Source organism: Oryzias latipes, chromosome 7 (genome assembly GCF_002234675.1).
Source record: "Oryzias latipes chromosome 7, ASM223467v1".
NCBI lineage: Eukaryota > Metazoa > Chordata > Actinopteri > Beloniformes > Adrianichthyidae > Oryzias > Oryzias latipes.
In genome coordinates, this window is record NC_019865.2 from 29,709,070 (window position 1) to 29,726,033 (window position 16,964).

At 44.3% G+C, this 16,964-nt stretch overlaps 1 protein-coding gene across 1 annotated transcript in view; it reads right to left on the reverse strand.

Moving 5' to 3' along the window:
* The window catches only part of LOC101169425 (tyrosine-protein kinase SRK3), a 31,481-nt gene extending 21,624 nt beyond the window's left edge, over positions 1-9,857 (reverse strand). The window contains exons 1-2 of the mRNA XM_004086404.4: positions 8,584-9,857; positions 1,160-1,281 (exon numbers count right to left, since the gene is read on the reverse strand). Of these exons, the coding sequence (XP_004086452.2) occupies positions 1,160-1,281; positions 8,584-8,963 (502 nt within the window). The 5' untranslated portion in view covers positions 8,964-9,857. The remainder of the gene's footprint in view (positions 1-1,159; positions 1,282-8,583) is intronic.
* Between the last annotated feature and the right edge of the window lie 7,107 nt (positions 9,858-16,964).

A 16,964-nucleotide genomic window follows, 5' to 3' on the forward strand; every position in this document is an offset into this window, starting at 1 on the left:
AGTCAATGGACTATGGGAAAAGACATTAGTTAGATATTACAGTTTTTCTCAGTCGCTTTAATACAATTCTCAGATCAGAATTGAAGTTTGCAAATACGTGTGTGCATTTCTCAAAACAATTTGTACAAACAGCAAAACACTATGGATTTCTTGCAAAAGCCTGTTACTTGCTCAAAATCTTTAGTTCATCTCTCAAAACTAAGTCTTTATGTCATTGAACATGTCAGTGCCATCAGAATGTCAAGTCCTTGTGTCATTGTCTACGAACAAGACAGTCAAATGACTTAGTCATGTTGTCAATATAACTGTGTACTTTAGAGGGAGGTTCTGATGTAAACTATGGCTAAAGTTTGGATGACAATTATTGTAAAATGTAAGTTACACCTTTTTTGTTTGATTACAAGAGACTGGACAAGATTTACATTTACACTTTTATTGTTCATATTGTAATTTGTTGACAGACCATGTCATACCAACATAGAAAAAACCCACTACAAACAGTAACACAAAGGGGAAAAAAAAAGATAGGACAATATTCTGTACAACAGTACAGGCAGTGCAGTAGGAATTGGTGTGGTCTTCCTACACTTCTTGTCGTTCCTGTATGTCAGGCCACAAATTCTCATCCACATCACAGCGAATATCCTCTCTTGGAATGTAGCGAAATATGTTTGTCACATTATGACAACTTGGTCAACCATTTTGCAGTTAATGACTTATACGATGAACTAATGACTAGGTGTTTTGAGGAGTAAGACTATTGCACAGTGAACTATATAATACATTTTGATCAACATGACATAAACAATTGAGAATGTAGCAAAGAGCAGAGAATTGTACATAATCATTTGCATAGTTGTACCAAAGCAACTGCAACTTGCACAAGTGACATCATGATGTGAAGATTGAACAAATAGTTTTGGGAATTTCATTCTGATCTGAGAATTTTACTAAAGCGATTGAGAAAAACTGTAAAAGGACTGTTGGAAACTATTTGGCAAAGTTGGGACTATTTCAGAACTTTCTCAGCTGAGCTTACACGTCCTTGTTTCCTCTTATCAGGGTCAAAGGTTCAAGCAAATATGAACCATTCACTTGAGGATAGTACCTCTTCATGTGGGGATGGAGACAGCAGCAAACACTTGAACAAAGCGCTTACCAGAGATGGTGTACTCGTCACTGTGACTCTCGCTGATGCGAACCAGAAATGCTCCGTCTTTGTTTTGGGAAGCCAGCAGCAGCTTCTCAGCTTTTGTGCGGTTGATGTTGCCATAGTACCACCTGCAGAGTGAGGAGATGAACAGCAGACGGGACAAAGCAGGAGATGATCAGAGAGAATGAAAGACAATGTGGAGGTTCATGGTCTCTGAGCAAAAACGGCTACAAGGAACAAGCCTCAGAACAAGTGTTTGACACAAAAACCAGGTGCAAAGACAGACCACATGAGTACAGACTCACACCCTGGATTAACGTTGCTGAGCCAAGCGAGAAAACTTGACAGGGTGTTCATTATCAGAAATAATGGATAAAGTGGAGATGTGAATCGTATGTAAAGTGGAGGACGGTTCCAGGCGGTTTGACTGGAACGTCTTTGATAGGTGTGCATGATCCATTTTTAATGGACGCCCTGCAGCCATTCAGATCAGGAAATTGTGATACCAGATCATGCTTCTTTAATTGACCGCATGAGACCACTCCGATCCAGAACACAGCAGTCACTGCTGAGTTCAGCATGAGGTCTGCCTCTGCCTCAAACAGACCTGTATTTACTTCCAGTCATGGAAAGGTAAGGCCTGCTCAGGTTTCACTGGAACCAACAACAAGCAGCAAAGACATCAAAACGCTGAGATGCTGTGAAACACTCTGACAGAAACTGATAACGCCAGATGAGGATCTGAAACTGCCATGAGAGGAGTATCACAGTAAAAAATATGAAGAAACTGAATGGCTGCTACTGTTTGACATGCAAGTCAGGAACGTCTTATTCCATCTCTGGGAAAACAAACACTGTGCTATCCTAGGCACTTTACCATTGGGAGTTGGGTCATCTAGACCCACTAGACAGTGCTCTGAACCTTTTTTCTTCAATGATTTGTGATCTTCACTGGTGTCCATGAATTACATGAAATCTTTCCACCTTTATCCACCTTTGTCATGGTAGGGAGAACACGTCAATGTAAGGGTGAGGTCATCTAAGATAGCACAAGGGTTACTGGCTTTCATCACACACCAAAATACTGCGTTTTTAGCCCAGTTATGATGCATGTCTGCACCAAGAAAAGGCATTTGAAGATTGCCATAAAACAAATTCTAACATGTGGGATTAAGTCACTTCTCAGATTTTTGCTCAATCCTTGATATCCTTAACTACTCCACTGTTAAACACAGGTTTAAAATGTCATCTGTAAGGAAGCTGCGACTCCACTGGGATTGCCCTGGAGGCATGACAGCCTCCGACAGTCGACTTTATCCTTTCAGCCAAATAAATGAAGTAGTAATTGAGCTGTGGTAATATATTGACATCCTGTGGTCTTGCAGCCTGTCAGGCGCTGCGCTCTGCTTCCAGGGTTCTGATGGCACAGTCAGTCAAAGTTCTGCTGCTCCTTCACAGACCGGCGAGTGTTGGACAAAGGAGGAGTTGAAGGCATTGGGGCTTCTTCCCAAATCAGCTGTTACACAGAACGAGTCCCGATAATCCCTCAGGTGTGACCAAATCCCACAGGTTGGAGCTTTTCATAAAGGCATAGTTACTAATAATAATTGTGAGAAATCCTACAGTTTCTTTTTCTTTTAGAATCGTGTTTTTCCCAAACTAGGCCAAGTGTGAAGTGGTGCGTGATTAAACTCCTGTAAGCCTTTTTTATTTTTTCATTCCTTTGTATGAAGGAAGTCACTGGACAGATGAAAAGTATCATTCCAAAACAAAATAATGTAAAAAAGCTGCAAGTTGCTGTTCTTGGAAGTGGAAAGAACATTTACCAAAATTGTGATCAGAACACTGAGCCAGATTTCCACAATCTTCTAGAGATTGTAGTTGTTGAGTTTTTTAAAGGGTCTATATCCAGCTTATTTAAGGCTTTCAGAGTAAACTATATCCATATATATGATATTATAGTACCTTTGGTACACTAAAGAATGATTGTTTAAAGAAATGTAACTTATTTTCGCAGCTCAACTTCCAACTTGGAAGTAAGTCAACTCGGTCTCTGAGGCTCCGCCTTTGACTTTTTGCCCGTTTTGCAAAGATGGATCTGCATTTTGTGCATGAAAAAGAAAGATTTTTGCCAATCATGGCTAGCTCCACAAAGAAAGTGGGTGTGTGTTAGTCTGGGGGCGGAGCTGGCAGTGTAGACTCTTCCTGGAAGGGGCTGTTCCGCAATTTGTGACATCACAATGTGAGAACCCGCTCGTTTTCAGAGAGCAGGCTTTCAGAGGAATACTCAGAAATGTGTGAATGGATCAAAATCCCACGTTGGGATTGTTTATATTGAGGAATGAACATTATAAGACACTTAAAAGCTCAAAAAAGTTGATTTTGCATGATGTAGACCCTTTAAATTACCGTAGATAAAGTCTCTGTTACTGTCATTCATACTACTTAAAAGACCCACTCTGATTAAAAAAAAAATGTATTTGGATGTTTTTACATTTTTCTGATGATAGAGGAGATTTAGAAAGAAAATTAAGCTCAATAATGCATTTGAGTGTTCTTTATTCAAACTGTAAAATGCCAGTTTATTTGTGAGGTAGAAAATACAAGCTCCCTGCTCTGCTCTGCTCTTCACAAAGGAGGGGAAGTGGGGGATCAGGGTTGCTCCGCACCAAGAGTCCCGCCCACAACACACTCCTGCTGCTCTGCAGAAACTATGTCCACGAAAATGACAGGTTTTGTTTGTTTGTTTGTTTTGCCTAAAAACAGTATAATTATAATTCATAGACCGCTGGGAATTCAATATTTCAAAAGATGATCACAGTGGATCTTCAATCTTCACACTGACAATAACAGAAAAGACATTTTTAACTCTAGCGTAATGTTTACATGGTGCTGCCCATCCAAACAGATCTGTTGTCATTTGTGTGGGATAACAGGAGCCTGACAAAGTTTCACATGATACAAGAGCAAAATAATTACAGCACAAGGATTCTGCAATGAACGAACAGACTGTCCTCTCTGCACATCAGTGACGGAGGCCTCGCTAAGACTTTACTGCGGGATGGTTGCTGCCACACCTGCAGCTTTCCCTCTTTCTGCTCTGACTCATCATGGGAGCCACCATGGGGCTGCTCCCAGTGACATCACAGCTATGTGCTCCACTTTCTTTACACACCAACTGCTTCACCATTGCTCTGGGGCCTGACATGAAGGTCAAGTAAAGGTCAAGCTCTGACAGCTGATGCTCCCTGCAGGCCGCATGAATAATGCAGGAGCTGCAGGCTCATGCTGGTGTAGAGTGATGCAGCAGAGTGAATCACTTCATTGCTCACAGTCCATGCGTGACCGGCTGCATCTGTACTCTGTCATTCTAATGACATCAAAAAAACATGAATCAGTGATTGTTTTTGTCTTATCAAATGATTACTGGCAAATAACATTTTGCATAAAAGTGCGGTTTTCTTAAAACTTGAAAACACCACAAATGTTCTTTTTTATTAAATGCCTCACAGAGTATTTTCTTTGACTGATTTATTCTACCATTTTTTTCAGGTTCTTCATGAAACATTTCAATGCGAGGCCAACATCAAAACGAAAACAAATGGTAATAAAAAATACGTTAGCAGTTAATCAACAATGACACAGTGAGATGTTCATTATTTTATCACTGACTTGACCAGCAGAGTGGAAATGAAGATCATGAAATGTGTGCAGGGCAGACAAACAAACTGTTGTCGCTTCACTTTTTTGCGTTACTGCTGATGCTGAAAAAACAAAAGAAAGATTCATTCTTCTTTGTCTTTGGTTGCTCCCTTTAGGGATCGTCACATCTGCCTCCATCCAACCCTCTTCTCTACATCCTCTTCCCACCACCCACCCTGTCCTCTTTCCTGGTAGCTCAGCATCCTTTTACCAACATCTGCTCTGTTCTTCCTCTGCCTCCCTGCATTGATCTCCAGAACATCTACACGATCTGTTCCTCTGATGGATTCATTCCTGATCTGTCCCTCAGCATCTTCATCTCTGCTGCCTCCAGTTCTGCATCAGAGTCTCTAAACCAACAACATGGTGCTCTCACCACAGTCTTCTAAACCTTTCCTCTCATTCTGGATGACACTCTTTAGTGACACGTCACACCTGAAACCTTCCTCCGCCCGTTCTAACCTGTTTGCTGACCCCTCTCCACCTCTGCTGACCCTGAGAACTAAAAGTCCTTCACCTTCTCCACCTCTGCTCTCTGTAACCTCACTGTTCCACTAGAGTTCTTCTCATGTAACCCTTGTGCTATCTTAGATGACCCCACCCTTACATTGACGTGTTCCCCCTACCATGACAAAGGTGGATGAAGGTGAAGAGGATTTCATGTAATCCATGGACACCAGTGAAGATCACAAATCATTGAAAAAAAAAGGTTCAGAGCACTGTCTAGTGGGTCTAGATGACCCCACTCCCAACGTTAAAGTGCCTAGCACAAGGGTTACACACAGATGCTCTGTCTAGCTGCAGCTGACCATTCCTCTACTCTCTCTGGATCTCGTCACAGATTGTCTGCAGATCTACAAAGACACAGCAACTCCTTCTGACCTTCTCTGTTCTTCTCTGGAAACATCCTTAAACCAAATATTGCATCAGACCAACTGTTGGCTTCTCTTCCTCTGCATGAAACCAAACCGGGGTTCACTACTATTCACTTTTGACCTCAGTTTAACTTCCACGACTCTTTCCTCTGACTTCACTGTGACTCATCGACTTTCTTCCTCTGTAGTTTCTATAACTTTTAAAAATGGAAAAATATTCCTTCTCCTCCATCCTTTCATTCTCCAAAATCTTCTTCATCAGTTCAATCAGAAACACTACTTCCACCTCTCCAAGACTCCGCCATACCTCCACAGATATGTTCAATAATTCATGGAAAAAGTAGTGTGTGAGTGAATCTAAACAATATTTAGGAAGAATTGATGACTAATTATAATCTAACATCTTAGAATGATATATCTCATAACTAAAGAAGGATTAGTGATCTGACATAATTTAATGTTTGATAATCCACCTTTGAGCAGTCCAGTTATTTTAAAATCCGTCATTTTTTAAAAACATTTAGTTTTAATGAATATGATTTGATCATTAATTGGGGAGATTTTGTTGGAGCCTGAGAGACTTAAAAGGTCAAAACAAGTAAACCTTTTAGAGAAAAGGTGTTGTGGACAACAAACAGAACCTTTTCAGAGTTAACCAACATGCAAACTCACAGACAGACTTTTTTCAAACTTATTATTGTCAAATTTGCTCCTGATTATGGAAACGGATTGCCTTAAAGACCCCCTCCAATGAAAATGTCTTTTTGGGTGTTTTTAACATGTTCTTGTAGCAATTTTTTGATGATGGAGGATTTACAGTAGATAAAGAAAGTATGACTATTTCTTTATTGAATCAGGGGCAAACAAACCAACAGTCCGGCCCACAACCAAGAGGGGAATTTCTGATAAAGTACTGCTGCTCTGCAGAAACTATGTCCTAGAAAAAACGACAGAGTTTTTTTTTAGCTAAAACGACGGATCCTATCATATAATTGTCATTAAAAGACTACTGGGAATGCTGTGAAAATAGATCATAAAATGATTGGAGTGGGACTCTAGGGAGACTATGGTGGTCCTGAACATGACAATTACATGTTTAATTAGAAGACTGCTCAGAACACGACATCTTGTGCTATCTTAGACGACCCCACCCTTACTTTGACCTGTTCTCCCTACCATGACAAAGGTGGATAAAGCTGGAAAGATTTCATGCAATCCATGGACACCAGTGAAGATCACAAATCATTGAAGAAAAAAGGTTCAGAGCACTGTCTAGTGGGTCTAGATGACCCAACTCCCAATGTTAAAGTGCCTAGGATAGCATGAGGGATAAATAAAAGCTGAATAGCAGACTGACAGTGTCGTGTTGAACCAGAGAACGCAGATCCTTGCTGTCCAGCATCACCGGCTCTCAGATACTGATGCTCTCCAGAGGAAGAGTTTGGGTTTGTTTAAAGGGCGGAGCTACGTGAGAAAAGCGGCTTCAGTTTCAGCCCTTTATCCTCAGGGTTTCATGACAGAGTGGAAAGAGTTCCAGAGTTTCTATGAAACAACCAAAGGTGTTCTGCTGCTTTTTTTTCTCCTCTGACCTCCTTCCCCCTCCCAGAAAACCAAATCTAAACCTTCATCTGATCTCCTGGTGGTTTTTTGTAGGTGGATGACATGCAGACTGTCGTGAGCTCTGAAATACAGACTACATAACAAAGAAATGGTTTGAAATGAAAGCTCTGATCAATGAATATTTGCGCTTCTAGAGAGAGTCAGGAGATCTAAGGTCTGTACCAACCCTCATCATCAGACACAACGTGACGGGATGTTTAGCTGAGTTCTTCATTGCTGAAGGAGGTGAGGACAGATCCCTGAAGTCACTTTGCTCTTTCTGTACCACAAACTGAACATTAGAAGCAACTTTTAGTCTTTCCTGAGTATTTAAAGCAGAAAAGATGAAAGCATCCAAAATGTCTCCCTCCTGCTGCAAAATGCCAGATCATTCAAAATATGACACATGTGGTTCAGAACTCTGTACAACAACAACACTGGAAAATGTCCTTCTCAGCTCGTTGTAAGTGAAAACAAATCTACCAATAGAAATAGTAGAATCTATCATGGTAAGATTTCATGAAATAAGTTGTGATGTTCTGACCTTTCAAAACAAAATTAAATCTTGAAATTAGCTATAAATGATAAATATTACCATCATGTGTTTAGATTAAAATATTTAGAAATATTTCTCTGATAATTAGAAATCTTGTTTTTTTTTTAAATTAGTTGTATATCTTTAGAGTAAGAACCTACATTTACATACATGCTAAAACTTTCCCACACAAAAAATATCCCATCTTAGTTTTTAGCAAGCAGTCTCACTTTTTCTGGACCAATCAAAAAATGAATAAAATATACATTTTGAGATCAAGCTGTCAAGATTATATGAAAAAAATGAGTCCGTTTGACTGTGATATAAGAGATATAAGATATTTAAACAAGACAAAATACGTGGTGAGAGTTTGTTCGCTGTTTTCTGTGTTTGGTGTCTTCTTCTGTAAATTCCATCATCAACTTGTTTTAAAGTCAACTTTCTCTTTAGGTTCCTCCCCTTCTCCAAGGAGAATCTCCTGGATTCATAAATCTGTCTGGTGTGATTTAGTGATGTTAAAAATATGAAACCGTTTTGGATTTTATTGAGAAGAGGCTCATTAATGTTGCTGATGATAAAATCTAGGAGCTGCTCCTCTCATGGACGAACCGGGTCAGAACTGTAGCTTCGGGATGGCTGCGGTCCGTCCTGGGATCACAGTTTGACGCTGCCACTCATGATCTAGAAGAACCACTGGGGTTCTGGTTCCGGACACTTACTTGTACTTGGCAAACTCGTCCTGCAGCAGAGCCACGTAGTTCGCGGGGATCAGACCGGACCCCAGGGATCCGGTCAGTTTTTTGGCCAGCACGTACTCCCCCCTCTTCTCGATGACGGACAGCTTGTCGCCCTCCTTCACCGTCAGCTCATCGTCGCTCCGGGCCTGGAAGTCGAAGAGCGCCGCATACAGCTGCACCGGCCGCTTCTTGGGGGACGGGGCACGGATGTCTCCGGACACGGTTCGGATCTCGTCCGCGTGGGCCATGGGGTTCGCGATGACATGGCCTTGGGCCGGGGCGGTCGGGTAGCGCAAATCGGGCCATATCCAGTTCCAGAGCCCGTCGAAGCAGGGCATGCAGGAGCGGCAGCAGCTCTCCATCCCGGGACATGAAGGACGCGGCGGTGCGCGTCTCCGGGCTCAGCAGCGACTCTCACTCTGCGGCTAAACGCGAGACAACGAACGAGCTGCCGCGGCTACGGTCACCGGGATCTCGCTCCGCCGTGGCTCCTCTCCGCTGCCGGGGAGAAAAAGAAACGCCAGCAGTCCTCGGGTGGAAAAGCCTGAGGAACCGGTTTTTCTCGGAGACCATGGTTCTCTGCTCCTTGCCCGCAGTGCGCACGGCGGCGCCAGGAATGCGGAAACGAGGCCATCCGAGCCGGAGCGGCTCCTGCAGGAGATTCAAAGTGCGGTTCCTCTGGAGGAAACGTTGATGTGTGTTACCGATGCGGCGGACAGGCGGGAGCAGGACGGCGCTCCGCTCCGCTCCTCTGGCTCCTGGCGCGCGCGCACAGCCCGCAGGACGGAGGGGTGCGGCCGGGGAAGGGTTAACGCACAGCGGCGTTGCACCTCACCTCCGCGGAGAGGATGGATTCCGATGCTGCAGAAGTATGCAGGCATCCCAGAATAAGCAGGTTCACCTCCACTTCTGCTGAAGCGTCAGGGATTCGGATGATCCACCAACAGTACATGGATGCTGAGGCCCCGCCTCTTTCTCTCTTTAATTATTATTATTTTAATGCATGGGATCATTATTTTTTCATTGAATGCCATAGCTTCCACGGTGGGCTGATCACACACGCGGGTTTCCGGTCGGTAATGTGTTTTGCTGGGGTCCCGGTGAAAGTTCAGGACGTTTGAGTTTGTTTGCTCCAGTTCAGCCCTCAGGCTTTTTCATGACATCATCAAGCCGCTGAACTCCCCCCAACCCTAAACTGAAAGAATGGAAAGTTACGCATTGTATTAAGAAACCCGCGTTAGCTCGAGCAGGTTCTATTTTGTTGGGTTTTTTTTCACTCATACGATATCATTTAACCAGTGGCGGTTCTACACTAACTTACTCCCTGGGCGAGTAACCCCACCAGCGCCCCCCCCCCCCCCCCCCCGCACACATACAAAATTTGACAACATCCTGTTGTGTTCCCTATCTTCTATTTGGCCATTTTACTCAAAAAATGCATGAATTTTCTAGACTCGTATTACAGGGGGGTCAAACTCAGTCACACAGGGGCCTGAGTTAAAAACACGCTTAAGGTTTTGCCTGAAGAAGATAAACATTTACTGAACACACTAAAGCTAAACTTTTAAACCTTTTAAACTGAACTTTTTTAACATAAATATGAATAAAAACAGGAACATTAATCCAGAATAATTCAAGTTAAACCTTAAATAACTTGTAATAATTTGTTCTCCATTTAAATATATTCTGTCAAAATTATACAAATATGAACATGCTGCAGGACAAAACAAAGAAAGCCTGGAAATATTAATAAGAAATTACAAATCAAATAATTCCATTTTTTTTGCTCTTTCATCATTCTTTAGAGCATTTTTTTTAGAGCTGGACTCCTGCTTCATTTTTTAGCAATAATTTCTTAATGTGTGACGTCCTGTGTGTATCTTTGTGAAACATATCAGAGGGATTAGATCTAAAAATAAAACTTATTGTGATTAATATGTTTAGGTCTTATAAAACATTAAAGACTAAATCATAGAACTCATCAGTGGGATTACTCCAAAAATATTTGGCATTTCCCTAAATTTGTGCAACACCAACAGCAGAAATCCTCCAAAAAAACTCAATCCATAAAAAATGGTCTGCGCTCACCCCCCCCCCCCCCCCTTCCCCTTCCCTCTCACACGCGGCTCCGTCTCTATGACGGGAGGCGCAGCTGCGGCCCAGAGTTGATTGTTAGATAGAAAAAGACTCCCAATCACCTGTTAGTGTGATTCAGCCAGCCACCGGCGAGTTGCGCTCCCCTCTCGAGTTTTTTTACTAATGTTCCAAAGACTACCGCAAAGAGGTGTGGCCGCAAGCGTCTTGCAGCAGAGGGCGGTGGTCACGTGCGCATCGGGTCTGCTGTGTTGGAGCAAAGACTTGTGGGAAATAATCTCCATTGCCTGCTTTTGTCGAAATTGGGTTGAGCACGGATGTTTGTTCTGCCTAATTCCTTTTCATGTGCCTGTTTTACGTTGTTTCACTCTGAGGTATTCTTTTTTTTTATTTTTATTTTTTTTTTGCACCATAAGTGTGAAGAGCAAATAGGAGGAAGACATTTTTAACAGTCTGATGTGTTAATATAAAAACATTAAGTGTCGGCTGCTGAAGCAACTTCAAATTAAAAGCTCTAAACTTCCTCTTTGAATATAGTGTGTAGCACATTATGTGTAACGCCTCAGGCACGGCAAATGCCGCCCCCTAAGAAGTGCCGCCCTGGGTGACCGCCCACATCGCCCATATCAAAAACCGCCACTGCATTTAACGGTCTATGCTGCAGATCTCACTCAACCGGATTCCCACATCAGAGAAAAGATTTCAGAACAGATTTCATGGAGTTAAGATGCTCCACTCCTTCCATGTTTGCGCAGAGCCTCGTTTACATCAGCATTCTCTTCATCAGGGCGGAGTGAGCGCTCGCCCTAATAAACGATCGTTATTTGATGCCATCATTTAACTCTGAAGACGTTTGATTGATTATTTTTATAGTAAAAAAAAAAAAAAAGTTCTGAGGCAGCAGGAAGATGCTGCACAGGATGAAGAATTGACACACAACTGGCTAACTAAACTAGCATTTCTCCTGCTCTCGTTTCTTTTTTTTTTTTTTTTTTTTTTTTTTTTTTACCTTGTCCTGTCCAACAGCTGGGCAAACAGATGAGAGCTGAGGGCCTCTTGTGTTGGACATATTTTACTTTAACAAGAGGGGTTATTAATCTTCAGACAAACCAAAGGTATGTCTGAATAAACCCCTTTTGTAATTGAGGCCAAACTTTATTAATTTCAAACATGTTTGAAGATCTTTGGTGTTGGACCGGACGGAAAAGGAAAGAGGGGAAGAAGAGAGAGGGACGTTAGAAAGAGGGGGGGAAGGAGGGTGATAGTAGGAGGGGAAGGGGGATAAGACCATGAAGCAGCATAGAGCAACAAGTTTACTGGTTGTTAATCACCATGGTAAGGCTCAAATGCAGTACAAAAAGGGCGGAGCCTGTCCACACACACACCCAAGTGTCAAACACACCTGCTAGTTGCAAAAATGTCCATCTGTCGACATGTACACAAAACAGATAGTGCTCACACGCATACTTATGCCTTAAAACCAACTAGTGTGAAACATTTCAGTCATTCAGTCACGCAAACCGCCAGTGCAAAGGTGAGCCAACACCCGTGCTCAGGTGAGTGCTCATGTTCTTCTAATATGGATGGTGGAATGTGTAAAGAAGGAAGGAGAGCGCCCAGCCATCCCCACCCCAAGACCCCCACCGCAGCAGCAGCGGCAGCCGGAATCCCCCCCACGCCACACGGAAACCGGCAGGGAACAACCGCCGCCCGGGCGACCAAGCCCGCCACCCAGGCCAAGGCCAGCAGGACCGCCGCAAGGCCCCCCAGAGCCAGAGAGCAGGGAGGCACAGAGGGAAAGAGAGGGCCGCCCCAGCCCAACCAGGAGAACAGCCCCCCCGCCGCGCCGGGAGAGCCCAACGCAGGGCCCCACCGGAGAGGGACGCCCACAGCCCCAGATGAGCACCCCACCACCACCCAGGAGTTCCGGGCATCCCCCCGCCCCAACCCCAGGTACGAGCCAGGACCCCTCAAGGGAGACCCGCCCCGCACTCCAGGCAGCCATCCGCCCGGCCCACGGTTGGTCCAGGGAGGAGCAAGGCGGGGGCCCGCCGCCCCCGCCCAGGAGGGGGGAACCCCGGGGAAAAAAGAGGGCCCACAAGGGGTGTTGTAAATATGGCCCGACCAGGCTCGGCCACAGTTGGAAGTTAGGCGGGGCCCAGCGCTCAGGAGCAAGGACCAGAACCCACCCCCCAGGGACACCAACACCCCCGGCTCAGATGTAATGTGAACCCCCCCACCGCGCGGAGAGAGCACCGCCGGGCCCAGGAAGCCGGCACCCCGGGGACACGGCCGCCGCTGCAAAGGGGCCCGTACCCCCCACCAGGGAAGAGGCAGGGGACAGATGGTCCTAGGTCCCACCTTCCTTGCAAAATGTGTGTGCGTATATGTGTGTTTAAGAGGGTGTGTGTGTGCATGTGTGTGTGTTTATGTTGGGATGTATATATTGAGGGGGGAGGGGTGTGTGTACTAAGGGGGGTGCAGTTAAAATTGGCGGGTAGGGCACTAAGGGGACATCTCCTGATTACTCACAGTGATGTCCCCTCACCCTCCCCACCAAGGGGCCCTAAATGTCTAAGGTGCGGTTAAAATTGGCGGGTAGGGTGCTAGGAGGACATCTGCTGCTTGCTGGCAGTGATGTCCAAGCACCCCCCCTACCAAGGGCCCTACATGTCTAAGGTGCAAATAAAACCGAGAGTATTACCTCAGGTGCAAATACTCTGAGGTATTCTTTTTTTTTATTTTTATTTTTTTTTTTGCACCATAAGTGTGAAGAGCAAATAGGAGGAAGACATTTTTAACAGTCTGATGTGTTAATATAAAAACATTAAGTGTCGGCTGCTGAAGCAACTTCAAATTAAAAGCTCTAAACTTCCTCTTTGAATATAGTGTGTAGCACATTATGTGTAACGCCTCAGGCACGGCAAATGCCGCCCCCTAAGAAGTGCCGCCCTGGGTGACCGCCCACATCGCCCATATCAAAAACCGCCACTGCATTTAACGGTCTATGCTGCAGATCTCACTCAACCGGATTCCCACATCAGAGAAAAGATTTCAGAACAGATTTCATGGAGTTAAGATGCTCCACTCCTTCCATGTTTGCGCAGAGCCTCGTTTACATCAGCATTCTCTTCATCAGGGCGGAGTGAGCGCTCGCCCTAATAAACGATCGTTATTTGATGCCATCATTTAACTCTGAAGACGTTTGATTGATTATTTTTATAGTAAAAAAAAAAAAAAAAGTTCTGAGGCAGCAGGAAGATGCTGCACAGGATGAAGAATTGACACACAACTGGCTAACTAAACTAGCATTTCTCCTGCTCTCGTTTCTATCCACAAACACATGAATCATTGGAGCCTCGCAAGCCTCCATGTTTGAAAGTTTGTTAAATGAAGACCTGGCCCCTGAGTGCTGGGCCTCGCCAAATTTCTAACTGTGGGTGAGCTTGGTCGGGCCAAGTTTACAACACCCCTTGTGGGCCCCCTTTTTCTCCTTGGTGCTCCCCTCCTTGGCGGGGACGGCTAGCCCCTTCCTTGCTCCTCCCTGGACCAGCCGTGGGCCAGGTGGGTGGCTGCCTGGAGTGCGGAGCGGGTCTCCCTTGGGGGGTCCTGGCCTACCAGGGGTGGGGTACCTGGGGTGGGGTGGGGGGATGCCCAGAACTCCTGGGTGGTGATGAGGTGCTCGTCTGGGGCTGTGGGCACTCTTCTCGGGTGGGGCCCGGTGTTGGGCCCTCCCGGCACAGCGGGGGGCTGCTCTCCTGGTTGGGCTGGGGCTGCGCTCTCTGTCCCCCCGTGCCTCCCTGCTCTCTGGCTCTGGGGACCCCGTGGCGGTCCTGCTGGCCCTGGCCAGGGTGGCGGATGTGATCACCCGGGGGCTGTTGTTCTCTGCCTGCTGCCATGTGGCGTTGGGGGCTTATGGCTGCCACGGCTGCTACGGCGGGGGTCTTGGTGTGGGGATGGCTGGGCGTTCTCCCTCCTTTTCACATTCCATCATCTATTTTATAAGAACATAAACACTCACTTAAGCACAGGTGTTAGCTCACTATTGCACTAATATTTTTTGTGATTGAATGAAATATTTCCCACTAGTTGGTTTGAAGGCATAAGTGTGCGTGTGTGAACACTATCTGTATTGTGTACATGTTGACATGTGGACATTTTTGCAACTAACAGGTGTGTTTATAACATTTGAGTGTATGTGGACAAGCCAGGGATATAGATTTGTACTATATCTGAACCTCGCCCAAATGATAAACAACCAGTAAACTTGTTGCTTTATGCTGCCTCATGGCTTAACCCCTCCCCCCTTATAATCACCCTCCTATCCCCCCTCTCAAACGTCCCTCTCTCTTCTTTTCCTTTTCCGTCCGGTCCAACACAAAAGATTTTCAAATACTATTAAAATGAATAAAGTTTGGCCTCGATTACAAAAGGTGTTTATTCAGACATACCTCTGGTTTGTCAGAAAATTCAGAACCCCTGTTGTTAAAGTAAAATATGTCCAACACAAGAGGCCTTCAGCTCTCACCTGTTTGCCCAGCTGTTGGACAGGACAAGTTAAAAAAAAGTGTTGATACATTTTCTTAATCTTAAGGCTGACATTTTCGTTAAATAGGTATCAGAAATTCTTTGCAAATGAGTCATGGACATTCAGGCCTAAACTTGTAAAGAAATCTCTCTTGGGGAGGAAAAAGAAACATTATTGTTAGTATTTTTTAGTTTCAGCAGAAAGACGTTTAGTTTTTCCTCGTTTTAGAATCCTGAGAATCAGAGGACACGTGTGGAAAATTCCACACAAGCAAACCTGGACGTCAAATTTTTTCACATTTTAGGTAGTAAAGTTTTTCCCTTCGGGCAAACTTTAGAAAAGTAAAAAAGTGTCATTTTGTGCCAAAACCACTGTCATCCTTTGACTTAGTTCATATGAAACCAGGAAGAGATGTGCCAGAATTAATGCAGTGCAGTGTGGGAAGAAACAGGCATTTCATCTTTTGCTGATTTTGTAGGTTTGCCCACCTAAAAAGAAACTGTCTGGGTGTCATCCTGAAGGTGTGTTCAATTGAAAAGTGAAAAGGATTGTGTTTAAAAAATGATCTAGTTTTTCACATTTTTATGCAACCTTTTTGTTCAACCCATGGAATAAAAGCTGAAAGTCTGCACTTCAATGGCATCTGAGTGGTTTTATTTCAAATTCACTGTGGTAATGTACATAAACTAAATTAGAAAGAATGTTTATCTGTCCAAATATTTCTGGTCCTGACTGTATTTCCCTTATCAAAATACAAATAAATGTCTAAAAATTCTTGATTTTACCTTTCACTTTTCAATCAAACACACCTTCAGGATGACACTCAGACAGTTTCTTGTTAAGTGGGCAAACCTACAAAATCAGCAAGAGATGAAATGCCTGTTTCTTCCCACACTGCCCTGCATTAATACTGGCACATCTCTTCCTGTTTTCATATGAACTAAGTCAAAGGATGACAGTGGTTTTGGCACAAAACGACACTTTCTTACTTTAGATATTGTAGATATTTGAACCCTCTTGGCATTCAGACTAAACTCTTAACATCACAGAGGTCAGATGTTTCTTGTATCTCACGATCAGGTTTCTGCACATATAAGGAGGAATTCTGGTCCACTCTTCAAATGGTTTCTAAATCATTCAGACTCTGAGCGTCAGCCTTCTGCCCAGGTTTTCTATAGGATTGAGGTCCGGAGTCTGGCTGGACTGCTCCACGATCACGATAGGATTCTTGCGCCATCCCTTGGTTGTCTGGCCTAATGGAAACTCCACCAGGTCAGATCTGGTTTGGAGCCCCCGACCTAAAACATGGATTGTTGGTCATGTTGCATCAGCAGTTGTCACCTCAACCCTCCAGCTTCTTGCTGATGGTTCTGTAGTCCATTCTGCTCTAGTTCAGGTTAACAATCTTCTCCCTGAAATCCGCTCACACCTCTTTAGTCTTTCCCATGCTGGACAGTCTGGACTCTGATGGACTGATCCTGTGGACAGGTGTCTTTTCTCCAGGTGATTAGTTCAAACAGCAGGTTGATTAGGAGAGTCTACCCGTCTATCTGTGTGAAGCAGAACTCTGAATGGTTACTAGGGGATCAAATACATGAATACAAATTATTTATTGTGGATTTCTTGTTTTTTTTAAAAAAGATTTTATCTCTTGCCGTTCAACTGAACCAACCGTCAATTTTCTTTTAAAGTGGGCAAACCTATAAAATCTGTACCTGCTGAATAATGGGGAGAGGCCGGG